Below are 14169 nucleotides of genomic sequence, written 5' to 3' on the forward strand. Positions count from 1 at the left end.
ACCCACTGCCCTCCCCGCCCCGCCCCAGGGCAAGTCCAGCCGGGACCCGCAGCTAATGCCACAGCTCCTGGCTGCCCACACTCACTTTTCCGCACCTCCGGCTGCAGAACACCGCACCTCAGCCCGTGAGCTACCGCCGCTGCCCGCTCTGCACCTTCCCGGAGCGAGGCGTTCCGAAGTTTGTCTTCGGGAAGGGATAAAAGTTTAAAAGTTCACTAGCTCCGTCAAGTGCCCCAAGAGCTGAAAGGTTGCCCAGCTCCGCGCTAGTTGGCGGTGTGGCCTCGCCGGGCCCGCCCCTGTTGCTGTGGTTACGAGTCAAGATGGCGGAAGACGGCGCTCCGGGGCGGCGCGGGGAGCGGGGCGAGGAGCCGCCGGCGGAGCGCGGGCCCGGCGCGGCTTTTCACATGTTCGTGCTTATGGAGGACCTGCTGGACAAGCTGAAACTGCTGAGCTACGAGGAGGAGGCGCTGCGGCGCCACAACATGCGGCCTCTATCCAGGTGCTTCTGACCCGCGCCTCCTCTTCGGCCCCAGGGCGCTGGCGTGGCCGTGGGCGGGGGGCGGCGGAAAGGAGGAATTCCGTCAGAGCATAGCGAAGGGCCTGCACGGCAGAATGCCTGGGAAAACAGCCTGTAGCAAAGCTTCCCGTGTGAGCTGGAAGCTTTCAGAAAGCGAGGCCCCGCGAAAGGCTGAGATGCGATAAGTAAATAGTCCCTTGACCTTTCCTGCCCCCGGCAAGTACCGGGTATCTGCATGCCGAGGTACCCGTGCAAAAAGTAATTCTGCCTAAATTCTACCTCTTCCGCAGAAAATAGCTCTGCCGAAATTCCAAGTTGTTCAGGATAACTCTAAATATCTTGAATTCAGGATAGCTGTTCACGGTGTGTGTATATTTTATACCCTTCAACCCTTTACAAAGAGGGTCTTGGAACCGTTTTTTGGTAAGGCTGGGCTTTCGTATCCAGTACATACTTGTTTCATATGTAATTTTTTTATGTCTTTCTTTTAAATTGTGGTGGAGACAGGAAGTCTGGGAAACAGGGCCAGGGTGCTCCCAATATCCACCTGCCCAAATAACTCTTAAACCCATCCATCACTTTCAGCAGGCTCCACTGCAGGGTGTCACAGAATTAAGCTTCTAATAAGCAACATTTTGGTAAGGGAATACAAGTTACCCTCTTTTTGGGAAGGAGGCTCAAGTATGAGCACAGTGGCTGTAAATTAGTTCTAGGCTGCTGTTGAAGTATTGGAATGTTTGGAGCAGGACAGCAGACCTTTGTGTGAGCTACTTCAGTGAGTAGCTGTGTTGGTAAAGGGAAGCATTTCCAGAAGTTCCCAGTCTCCAGTGTGCATGTAATTTATACTCTGGGGGGTGATATGGATTTATGGGCTGAATTCTTGTTAGGGTCACATATTTGAATTTGGTGTGATCCAAGTTAGATCCAGTTTTCATTGCTCTCCAAAGCAATCCAAAGCACAGTAGGTAAGGGCAGGTGGAAAGATCACTGCAAAACATGCTCCTGATCTGAGCTGGATTCGCAGATGTAGGAACACCATCCTCCTGCATTTCTTGAGGAAAGTGTGAAGGGGAGGTAACTTGGGGAACTTGCAGCTGAGTCTGGTGTTGACTAATAACTTACTCAAAGCTGGAAATAAGCAAGCTGGGTGTAGAAAACTTGGTCTGCTGTGGTTTTGTGTGAAACTCGGCATCCTGATTTTTGGTCAGATGGGTTGCTCATTGAGAAAACTAGGTAAAGAAACTGCTCTGTAGCCTGTGCTTACCTATAATGTAAGAGCTCCAGAAACTCACACTGTGTACCGTTTGCCCCCTTTTGAAACAGGCACTACTTTGCACTGCCCACCAATCCTGGTGAGCAGTTCTTCATGTTCTGCACGCTTGCAGCTTGGCTGATCAGCAAGGCGGGACATCCCTTCGAGCAGCCGCAGGAGTGCGACGACCCCAATGCTGTGATTTCAAACGTGCTCTCCGAGCTGCGGTCCTTTGTGAGTGTCACACGTGCTCTCTTCCCAGTGTTGCAAGCTTCTGCATTCCCTTCAGAAATAACAGCAGTCACACCCTGTTCTCCTGCTGGGTCTGGTCCCAAGGACTGGACAGACTTTTCCTAGCTGTAAGTTTGTACTGTGTTACTTAGTTAATTGGAAGTTTACATAGGCTGTACCTACTTGCTATTTTTTTAGCAGGACAGAAATGGTCTTATAAATAATTCCAGTTGGTTTTGTTCTGCAGTCTGTAAAATGGATTTAACCAGGCTTACCTTTTGTAGTACCACATATGTTGCTCATTTGTAGTAGCATAATTTTCAGAGATTTCATCTGGAAGGTTTACACAATTTGTGATCCTGCTCCAGCCAAAGTCAATGACTTAATTTGTAGTGTAGGAAGTGGTTTAGAAGAATGTTTGTGGGTTTTTTTTGTTTCTTTTTTTTTTGTTGTTGTCGTGTTTTTTTTTGTTCCTGGTTTTTTTTTGTTTTGTTTTGTTTTTTTGTTTGTTTTGGTGTTTTTTTTTTGTTTTGTTTTGTTTTTTTGTTTGTTTTGGTGTTTTTTTTGTTTTTTGTTAAGGAGTAAAAGGTTGTACAAACTGCTAGGAACTACTGAGATTTTATTTTTTTAATTAAAAAAAAAGAAAAGGAAAAACGCTGAACTCCAAAGACCAGGAGACTATATCAACTGACAAGAAGTATGATCTTATGGAAGATTATACTCTGGTGCAGCTGTGAATGATGTTAAGGACACTGTTCTCTAAAGGAGTTAAACTATATCAAACTACTATGTTTATCCTGCATGACAGCAATAAATTAAAATATTTTATAAGTAACATCTGGAGCAAACAGGACACTGTTGAAAAGTTGGTAGTTAAGTCTCAATACTTGAGTTTCTCTGTAGCTCTTATTACGTTGCCTTGTCACTTGTGTGCTTGACCATCCAGATCCCTTGTGGCTTCTGCCTCTTCTGCTACCTGGGAGTATGCTCTTACCATATGCTTAAAGATTTCTACACTGCATCTTTTCCTTGGCTTGGTCTGGTTTTCCTTCTGTTGCTTCACTGGAGCTGCACAGGAGAAGAATGTAAATTGTCATTAATAAAATCTCATACACAAGGGACACTTTTGTTTTAGTGTACAGAACTTATCTCCCTTTGAGGAAATATGGGTTGTTTAGTAAACAGCCTGTCTCTTTTTATTTTAGGGAAGGCCTGTGGATTTCCCTCCCTCAAAATTAAAGACAGGCTGCGGAGAGCAAGTGTGCTACGTTCTTGATTGTTTAGCTGAAGAAGCCTTGAAGCACACTGGGTTTAGCTGGAAAAGGTACAATAGACTTCTAAGCATCCTCCCTTATGCATTATTTTCCAGCAAACAGGTGTAAGTTGTAGTGGTAAGATAAAATATAGGAATGACTAAAACCATTTTACTTGACATTTCATGAGATGGTAAATTCAACTAGGCTTGAAGCAGGGTGGCCAGTTAATTCCTAATGCAATTTCACACAACTGGCCTTTTGCCAGCAAGGCTGAGTTTGGGGCATTATAGACTTAGCTAATTAAGGTTTAATTGATGACTTCTTTTTTTGTTATTTCCCTACACATAACTCCTTGTTAATCTGGTATTTGAGTTGAAACATGTAATGTCCTTTTAGGTTCTATCAATCAGTAGTAAATTCCTGGAGTCATGCACAGTATGATCATGTTACAAGTAGACTAGAGTAATTTTATTTAATCTGAAGGAAATCCTAGACAAATTAGTTGACAGATAATCTCAAATATATGAAAATGTCTTTAAAAGTGTTCTTTATTTTGTTATTTTCCTCCAATGGGTTTTGGAATGGATATAGCAAAGTAATTTCTACCGTGGAAATACTTTACTGTTACTTCTCTTTAGTACACAAATTCCACTGTAGGCTGCAAATAAGCCTGTGGTGACTTGCAGTTGAATTTTAAGAGTTAGACCAATAGAGAAGAACCCCAGAATTTACTTCCTAGATGGCTTTGTATTATGAATGTACTGTACTGCCTTTACTTTTAAGACAGTCCAAGATGAACAAGACTTTCAAGGCAGAGTATATATTTATTTAAGTTGCAAAACCCTAATCACTGTCTAGGTGTGTTCCATATCATCCATTTTTCGCATCAAATATTTTGTTTGCAGAGGTATTTACAATTTATTGCATTTAATTAATTCTTTGAATTAATTTCAGGCCAGCATACCCAACAGAAGAGCCAGAAGAAGAAGAAATAACAGAAGATGATGCAGAATTAACACTTAGTAGATTGGAAGAGGATATTGCAGTAGGTTTATTTGGTTGGTTTTGATTATATTAGTATTGGTCAACTATGAGGAAATTTTTATTCACTGTTCATTTTGTTTGGCTTTTTTTAAGAAGCATTTTTAATTAGCTGTTCAAGTTTTTTTCCTGCAGCTCTATTCCTGCATTGTCAGATTCTCTGTAGGGTTTTTTGTGGCTTTTCAGATAAGATTAACTCTTCAAGACAGAGTGTGTATTCTTATGTGCAGTAGAATCTAACTATGCATTAAAAACACCGAGATTCAGAATTGTTTCTTTTCTCCTGATAAGTCTACTCTTGATGTTAAACTAAAGAGTTAAAATAGGAAAACAGTCAGCTGTCTCCTCTTTTCTGTATCTTGTTGAGGTCTAAGCTGCTTAAATTGGGAAGTGAAGATGAAAAAGTTAACTAAAGCATAGTTGAAATCCCTCAAAGAACCTCTGGGTTGGTTCTCGGGTACTGTCCTAGGCCATGATTTCCATAACTAATGTGTTCTTTCAGCTCTTTGGAATGTATGTGTGTTAATGAAACCACTGAGGTGTTATTCCTTTACTAGGTATTACATTACCAGGCAGTTTATACCAAAAGGATACTCACTTTTTAAAGCCCCTAGTAGTTCTACAGGGATTAATTACATGCCAATGTAATTTTTCCCCTGGTCCATTGTTGCTGCCAGTATATTGATATTAGCTGTATCCATAATTGAATTTAGCAGTATTTCCAGCAATTAAATGTTAATGATGAGGTTCATAAGATTGTTCTTTGGTATTAATTCTTCTGAATTAAAATGATGAGGCTGACAGAGACAAGCCTAGTTCTGTAAATCAGGGATAGCCTGTATTAGGTGGCCAGCAGTAGGCAGTGAGGCTGGGTGTGCAAGAAAATCTGCACAGTTTGGTTTCTCAGTTCTGATAACCAGTCTTCTTGTTCTGGTGGTGTGTTCTTCTAAATGCTGCACAAATATCTATTGTCCATTTAGCAAAAGATAGTCTTAATTTAGTCTTAATTTCTCACAGGTATTTAGGGGGCTCAGGGTCAGACATGCCAGAAGAAAATAGTGGTCCCTGTTAGTTAAAAATGGGTAAAGTAGAGGAAGGAGAAATAAGCACCGAGGTTTCTAGTGAGTCTTGAAGGATTTTACCTTAGGACCTGCGTTATTGCAGCTTTTGTGATTTGTGTAGAAAGGAGGTGGATGATGAAATTTCACTTTGGTGGAAAAGACAGTCAGGAGAGGGACAAGGTGTGTAGGGGTGAAGTGTCTGGATGATAAAATGGTAGATGAAATACAGTATACATAAATGAAGGTTAATGCACAGAAAAAGCATCATTACTTATGGGTGATGGGCTCTCAGCTGATCATAGTCACAGAAGAAGGGGATTTTGAGACTATAACAGATTTATAGAGTATGTTAACAGAGTGTGTGTTCTCATGGGCAAGAAAAAAGCAATTGCCTCAATTTCAGTTGTGTTATTCTGCACATTTAAGATGTGGCATCGTTCTGTAACTTCAAATACATAGTGCAAACAACATCTTGAAAACTGTGTTGAGGTCTGGTTATGGTTTGGCTTTTGTTTTGATGGGGCTTTATTTTTAAGGTAGAGCTTTAAGAAATACATAAAAAAATACCGTTACCATACAACTATTGACAATGGGCCATTTGATGTCAGAGGCTTTAGGGTTTGGGTTTTGTTGGTTAGTTGGTTTATTTTTGTAATACTATGGTGCTCTGAAGGAAATGTGGGGTAGCTTTGACCTTGCAGCTTGTCTTAGGTATTGTGCCTCTTCATAAGCTCCATTTCATAAATTCTCCATGTCTTGTTATGTTCAGAAATATGGAACTTAATACTCCTTGGTTTGTTCTCCTGCAAAATAAAATTATGGAGAAAAATTGTGCAATAATTACTGAAGTCTTGCTTTGAAACTTCTCTTAAGGAAGAAGAGTCAGACAATGAAGAAAATTATATTGACCTGAATGTTTTAAAGGCACAAACGTACAGATCAGTAAGTTATTACCCATTAGTCCTCTCATGAGAGATTTTTACATCTGTAGCAGCAATTTGTGTCTGTTGGATTTAAATGTAAAAATCCTTGCATAGTCTTTACTTGAAAAAAAACATCTGAAATGAATCAGATATTATATATTAATATTACTTTGAAAGAACAATGTGCAACCAGTTTCTAAACTGATATCACTGAAGGGCTGCTGGGAACATTTGCAAGAAAGTTTTTGCAGAGACTTCCAGAAAAACATTATAGTTTCATTAATACATTTAATCCCACATAAGTATACCATTTCTGAGATGTATTATAATTTCTTAATATATACATTTAATTGTCTTCAGTTTTAAGTATGATGAGAAGATGTACTTTAATTCTAAAGAATTAAAGAAAGCCATTAAAGAAATCTGTTTCATCTGTAGTCTAGATCATTCTGGATATAAATATTTTTCTGATATTAACACTGCAAGCCATTATAGTGATTTCATTGCATAACAATGACATTTTGTATATAAACTTTTTTACACAGAACATGGATGACACTGCAAAGCAAGAAGAGATTTTACAGTCCACAACAGATGCAGCAGAGTGGAATCTGGAAGTGGAACGTGTGCTTCCACAGCTGAAAGTCACAGTCAGGACTGACAATAAGGTATGGAAGAATGGATTTGCTTGTGTACGCGTCGTGATTGAAACGTGATTTCAGTCGATGCTGTTTACTTTCCTTTTGCAGTTGTTGTCTTCTGTCATGCAAAGACCTGTGAGTAATGGGCTCTCCAGTGCTACCTTGTCTGAACCTTTGTCACTTGCTTTGACCCTAGAAGCAATAATTTTCAGTAAGGTGTTTTTTCAGTATTATATTTTTTTTCTGCCGCTTACAAGGCACCTTATTTCTATATAATTATTCAGTGGGGATTTTTTTCAGTCCTCTGACATTTCCAATGTATCCACACTTCTAAAAAATTATATCCTCAGTTTAACAACTATTAAAACATTTTCTTGGAGGACAGCTGCTGATCTTACCTTTCAACTCTTCTATTTTTTAACCACGTGAAAGGCTGATTGTATGGAATCCCTCTTGGTAAACTTTACATGACAATCAAGTAGGTCTGTACCCTGGTCTAGTCATCCTGAACTCTCCTAATGTTTAGTGAAAATAAGTGATCACTTTTTCAACTGCTTTTGCTCACCATATCCTGGTAGCTGTCTCAGGGTGAAAATCATCATGTCTTAGAACTGTGTATTTCTCTCCATAGTCTATTTCAAGGAGTCTAGAATGAGCTTAGAAGTAGGTATCCATCTTTGGCAGGTCCAAACCTAGGGCCTGCTCCTGGCATTGCCCATAAGCGTTCTTTCCAGGAGCTTGTGTAGCACACACAGATCAGTGCAGTATGGAAATTGTTCATTTGCAGTGACCCAGGCAGCTGGAGTGTTGCAGCACTGATACAGCAATACAATACATATACCTGAATACAATGAAGGGCAATTACCATGCCAAAAATAGGGGAAACCTTCAGTGGTCTGCTGAGCTGCTTGCCTCTCTTACACCATACTGCATTTTTCTGTGTGAAGAATTGCCTGGCTTGAACCACTCTGCTGTGATCCTCAGCAAGCCCATCTGTTGCAGAGAACATGATGCTTGAGTTTCACAGTGAGGAATTAAAACTTAATAAAGACAGATGAAAAATTAAAGCCACTGTAGGATCTGAGGTTTACTAGCTTCCTGCTTAATGCACCATCTCTTTGCCTTAAGGAATATGTCAAAATGAACATAAAAAGAGGATTCTTCTTCTAGCTTCTTTCAGAAATAACTGGAGAGAAGTGTTTGGCCTTTTTTCATTGTGCCAGAAAACATATTCTGTTTCCTAAGCTGTGCATGTAAACATAGTACCAGGAGAGTATTAATGGTTTAATCAGTGGCACTAGAAACTAGAACTTACTGTAAAGTCATGGACAGAGGTGGGGGTGGGTTGTCTGCCTGTTGTTTTTATTTAAATACCAGAGTTTGGCAAATTGTGAGCAACTGTCACCAGACCAAGGAGAGATCATGAGTCTCCTGCAAATGTGAAACACATCATAAGCACGTTATCTCTATTGGCTCATTACCTGGTGTGCAGGGCCCATTCACAGCACCTTTTCTCAGCCCCCACCCTGGAGTCCATGTATGTTTCCTATCATCTTGAAGCTGGAAATAATTTTCCCCCTTCTAATTGTATCCTGTTACCAAAACCAAGTTTTGGTATTTCTGCCTCTTTTTCTTTCTGTTCTTCTTCTGGTAATGGTAATGACTGAAATAGAAGGTAAAGAACAGATAGTCCAGAATTGGTAGGTGTTGGGCATCAAAAGCAGTCATTTTGTCTAAGAATAAGCTGAACTAGGGCAGCTACAATCAATATTTTTAGTATTTGTGCCCAGAGTGGTTTCTAGCAGAAATAGTTCCATGAAGATCAGACTCTAAAAAGCATAGCTACTATGGTGTCAGTGAGGATGTCAGTGTTTGTTTATGGATCTGAGTGTCACATGTGACATTTAGGAGATTTATGAATTGTGTCACATTGAGCCAGTGCCCCTGGCTATGAACATGGCACTGGCAGGATGATACATGGCAAGAGTATAAAAGAGAACTGACCCTGCTTTGCATATGTGCCACTGTTTAGTAACCAGAGAAGCATAAAAATTGTACTTACCTGTGTTTTAATTTGTGATGCCTTTTTTAGGATTGGAGGATTCATGTTGATCAAATGCATCAGCATAAGGATGGAATTGATTCTTCTTTGAAAGAAACTAGGGTATGTCTTGTATGTACAGAATATTTTACTAATCTGTCAGCGTTTTTATTTTCTATTTGATATGCATTAAGGGCTAAATTGATCTTTTTTCCTTCATTGTTTTTTGTGCTATTGCTGTAAAATTAAAAAGGGAAAGATATGACAGGGATCATTAAGGACAGTGCTGGTGACAAAATACCTTCTGGGAAAGAGTTGTATGTGTGAGGATTAACAGGGCTATCAGGGTCCAGTAATGAATGCATTACCGTAAGTGCATCCTGACTACAGAGGACAAAATAGAATAATACAATCTGAAGGTGCTGTTAAAACCTCCAAATACTCTCAAATACTGTTGCTAGAGTAACTTACTGACATTGACACTTGTAATTAATTGAGGAGGAGAGAGTGATGAAGCAGTAAAGACTGAAATATGTGTTTTGGAGGTGGGCAAACCAGAACACGTTTGGAATAATTTTTTGTTGGCTAAACACAGTATTTCTGTACTATTTTCCTCTCTGTAGGCTTCCATAACCTTTCTTAACTACAGCATCATTTTGATACTCTTTGCATATTCTCTGTCAACTGTCAACCCACAGAATGTGATTTTCTAGGGTTACCTTGACAAACTCCATAATGAAATCAGCAGAACACTGGAAAAGATCAATAGCAGGGAAAAGTACATCAACAATCAGTTGGAGCACTTGGTTCAAGAATACCGTTCAGCCCAGGCCTTGCTGAGTGAGGTAGTGCTGATCTTTTGTTGTTGCCTTGTCCTGTATTAATTTGCTGTTAAGTGAGGGTAGAGGCAAAGACGACGTGGAGTGAGCTATCTATGAATTCTGCTGTTGGATATAAAGCAGGGGAAATGTTGATTTGCTGTCAAATTATATTCCTCCTAAGCTAAACTAGCAATTTTTATCCAACTGTTCTGCAGGGGAAAATAGATGGTTTTGCCTGAGTATTATGTATAGCTGTTGCCAGTCTTGAGCAGCTAGTAAATTGCTAGTTCTGCTCTCCCTGTGAAGTTCACACATCTGTCAGGAGTGGAATAACTACACTCTCAGTCCAACATTCATCCCTTAGATTGGGTATGGGTGCTAATGTGCACAAAGCACTCTGATTACTTCTTTGCTTCATTTAGTTTTTATGCCAATAGATTGCTGTCTGGGAAGATTTTTGATCCCCTATTAAGGAGGCACTATAGTCTGCCTTTTTGGCAAGCCCTCCTGGTTGTGGCCATTGTGTAATGCTAACAGAATTTGACCTCTGCACCTTCTGTTTGCCTTGTTAGGTATCTTCGAGATAGTAATTTACTGTTGATGAGGTATTAATTCTGGATTTCAGTATTCAATCCTTTCTGCATTATGGCAGATTTTCTCCATGTTTATTTCCTCCTGTAAATGATTAGAAAGCATAGTTCTTATCAAATGTGTATTTGTACTATTTACTGCTTTACATTTTTGAATGATAGTCATTGCAAGGGCTGATGTTTCCACCCTGTCCTCATTTGTAAACCTCACTGGGGCTTTGTGGGAGAGTTTCTGGAATTGAAACATATGAGAGCAAGTATTGAGGTTTTCTCTGAACTATCTGCATACATCTCTCCAACTCTGTCATTACAGCCAAGACATGTTTTTTTCCAGGCTAAAGAGAAGTACCAGGAGGGAAGTGGAGGAGTAACTGAAAGGATTAGAGTGCTTTCTGAGGTAAAACACATCTTACTTTAAAACACTCTTCAGAGAGTTAGCATTTAGTGGTTGCAGTTTAATGAAACCAGAAATCTCTCTGATTTGTTCTCATGTTAAAGATTATTATTCTTTATTTGGAGGAGGTGATCTAGTCCAGTCCTTAAATTTTAAATCCAGGCTGCCATTGATTTTTAACTTGTGAAGTGTGAGCTCAGTTTGTAAATAAAGGTATATGTTCTTATTTTATAACCTATGTCCTAGAATTTTTGGGGATTAATAAATCATGCCCATAAATTCTTTGGAAGAAGAAAAGCTCAATTCTTATTTTTCATTAAAATTAACAGTTTGAAATTTTTATCTTCCAGGCATTTAAAGCAATATTTGACTAAATAGTAATTTTTTCCATACATCAAATTTTTCCATACATCAAATTATCTTATTACTTAAATCTGATTTTCTGTTTTTTCCTTTATATCGGTGCTCTGACAAATTTAAATAAACATCTGTCTCCTGACTGCCTCACCATGTTGAGTGTTTCATGGCATTTCATTTAGAATTACAGCCTGATTTCCACATACTTCAACTCTTTATCCAATTCACAAATTTTTTAAATGGCTCTGTTTGGATTTTAGATACCAGCTTTACTTACTAGACAATGAAGCCTCAGGAATAGGTGCATAAAATAGGTCCTACAATAAGAATGTGTTAGAAATTGTACAAGTTTGAAATGTTTTAGAAGAGAGAACAGTTGAGTTGGAAGGGACCTACAGTGATACCAAGTGCAGCTGCAGTAGGTAATGCAGCAGTTTAATGTGAGTTTTCTAGCAAAGATTTCTGAGTGTATGAATTCTGCAGAATTAGATCTGCTTTCTATTTCACTCTCAAGGAAGTAAGTTTGAAAAAGTATTTTGTGATGACTTCAAATTTACAGTGTGCGCTTTGGGAGCTGATTAACTGATAAGTAATGGTGAATATGTTACTAGCTGGCATCCCTCAAACTACATAGGTGCAGTGGCACATGTCTGAGGTAAACCAGACACACTGGATGTTAGTACTGATATGTTTACAGGCATGCAATCAAGACCTCAGCCTACCTGGCAATACCGTTTCCACTGCATGCAGGCAGTAGCAATGCAGCAATGATTCCTTTTCATTGCTGAAAAGGCTTATTGAAGCCTTAATGAAGGGCTTTTTTCACACTATTGACAAGAATACCGAATTATTACCTTGACTATACTTTAGAATCATATATTTGCTTTTTTTCATTGTCTATAGTTGCTAGACAGTGCTGAAATGCACTTTTGTTCTCCAAATGTGGACTTTACATACGTGTAGCTGTGCCAGTGCCAGCAGGCTGGACTGCTGCACCTTCTTATGCTGCAGTGCTGTTTCTCAGGTTTCCAGTCTAACATGCCAAAGTCCTGATGCTTCCAGAAGGGCAGTGAGCATGGTTATTTGATGAATCTTGATCTGTAGGGATATTGGTTCCTTTGTTCATCCATCCAGCATCACACTGAAACACTTATATTGTTTTTATTGGGGACGTGCAGATTTTCAGTAACATCATGGTGTTTGGTCAAATTGTTACACTTTTTCTGTAATTTTTTAACAACATTAGTTTAGTTAAATTAATTTCTGAATGTTTGAAAAATCATTCCTCTTTATGTAACAAGTTAGATGGATTAGTTTGTTTGTTTTTTTAAAGCAATTATTCAGCAGAGACTTTTTTAAAATTCGATATTCATCTGGTTTAATTATGAAAAAAAATCTCTTAAGATTACAGAAGCATTAGAGAAAGTAAAGCAGGAAACAGAAGAGAAAGGAAGCAGTATGACTGATGGTGGTAAGTACATTTTTGCTTCAGACAACACATCCTTTTTCTTGGTGACAGTTTTATGATATGTACTTCATTAAAATAAGAATAAGAGCAATTGCAGAGAGCAAGATGATTAATATGAGCAGCAGCATCATATTAATGGGAAGGGAGGGGTTAGAAACAAAATGCAAGGCACAAGACATTTTAATAGCTTTTCACAGGTAAGATTTTCACACCCTGCTGAAGGTGTCTTCAGTTCTCTACTAAACCTCAAGTCAGCTATGGGGATAAGGCTTTCAGCTGAGCAAAACACATCATTGAAAAACCTGTCTTAATGTTGATGCACATTTTTGTGAAGCCCTTAGATGTCAAGAAGACAGCAAAATTGTCATTGCCTATTTCTGTCTTTAAAGTGGTTTGCATATTAAAAATGATGTATCAGTACAATCATGTCTTTAGAGTAAAACACCCTTTTGTTCATTCAACTCTTCCATTTTAAGGAGTAAATTACAGCAAACAATGCTTTTGTGTTACATGGCTGACAGAGTTGTACTGTTTATCTTTTTTTGGACAGCTCCTCTAGTGAAGATTAAACAGGCCTTAACAAAATTGAGGCAAGAAACCATTCAGATGGACATACAGATTGGTGTGATGGAGCACACATTGCTGCAGTCAAAGCTGAAAGAGAAATCCAATATGACTAGAGATATGCATGCAACAGTGATTCCAGAAGCCACAGTAGGTGCCTATTAAAATTGGTTGGATCTGACTTGGTTTGCCCAAAATGCAGTTTTCTACCATTTGCTTTTTTGTGAGTTCAGGGGTTTTGTTTATGTTGCAGTAGGAGGATGTGGTTTTTTCCTGTTCCTTTTGAACAGGATACTTGTTAAAAGATGCACTTTTTAAAGAAGTAACTTACACACTTTAGACTCAAGAGGGAGCCATGTTTAGTTTTGTGCTGTAAAGATTTACTGCATATCTCTTCCAAATATACTAATAAATTGTTGTTAGTGAAGATGTGTCTATTTCCTTGGAGAATGTTATGTAGTGTGAAAGCCTGTAGAATGATGCTGACAGCCTGTAATCTTGATACTCTGCAGTGCTGAAAGGAAATTGCTTGCAAAGGACTTGAAGGTAAAATGTCTGTCATTGCCACTTACATACATTTAGAGAAAGTATTTAATTAATTAAGTATTTAATTATTTCAGTGATACTGAAATAATACAGCATTACCCCTTCTAACAGCCTAGGTCAAAACTGATACCAGCTGCAAGACTTCTCTAACATCAGCCTTAGTATCAAAATCTATAAAAGACCAAAGAAGGTGAAAAGTATTGTTTGGAAATTACTCTTGGCTTTCTAATATTTTTCCATGTGCCATCACTTTTTCAGCATCACTTTATATTAGCATTGGGTCAAATACTGCTTTCATTTATAGTATTTAGAAGAGCTCTGTGGACCAGATTTGGATTATTCTTGTTTTCTGTTCTTGTGTCAGAACACCCACTTTTGATTTCTGTGAAGGAAAAATGTTACCAAATCTAGTTGAGTAATACAGAACAAGAAGAAAAATGTAGGAGGAAGGGGCTGGGAATGTAAT

The 14169-nt window shown here is 38.8% G+C and overlaps 2 protein-coding genes across 7 annotated transcripts in view; one reads left to right on the top strand and one right to left on the bottom strand.

Moving 5' to 3' along the window:
- Positions 1–229, bottom strand: part of HHLA2 (HHLA2 member of B7 family) — a 35306-nt gene extending 35077 nt beyond the window's left edge. For 4 of the 5 annotated variants that reach the window (XR_010441891.1, XM_064724839.1, XM_064724829.1 and 1 more), the window contains exon 1: positions 86–224. The gene's annotated coding sequence lies outside the window, so the exon portion shown is untranslated. Of the gene's footprint in view, positions 1–85 lie in introns of all 5 variants that reach the window. The other variant, XM_064724800.1, reaches the window with a different exon arrangement.
- IFT57 (intraflagellar transport 57) lies at positions 134–13584 on the top strand. Of its 2 annotated transcripts, none has more exons than XM_064724767.1 (11): positions 134–499; positions 1841–2003; positions 3206–3324; positions 4211–4301; positions 6232–6300; positions 6827–6949; positions 9015–9086; positions 9677–9808; positions 10709–10771; positions 12530–12596; positions 13144–13584. In XM_064724767.1, the coding sequence occupies exons 1-11, from the start codon at positions 321–323 to the stop codon at positions 13320–13322; spliced, it is 1257 nt and encodes a 418-aa protein (XP_064580837.1). In that variant the 5' UTR covers positions 134–320; the 3' UTR covers positions 13323–13584. The 2 variants fall into 2 exon arrangements, with proteins under 2 accessions (XP_064580837.1, XP_064580846.1); XM_064724776.1 differs by having other exon boundaries at positions 478–702.
- The last annotated feature ends 585 nt before the right edge of the window (positions 13585–14169 follow it).

This window comes from Zonotrichia leucophrys, chromosome 1 (assembly GCF_028769735.1).
Source record: "Zonotrichia leucophrys gambelii isolate GWCS_2022_RI chromosome 1, RI_Zleu_2.0, whole genome shotgun sequence".
Classification (NCBI taxonomy): Eukaryota; Metazoa; Chordata; class Aves; order Passeriformes; family Passerellidae; genus Zonotrichia; species Zonotrichia leucophrys.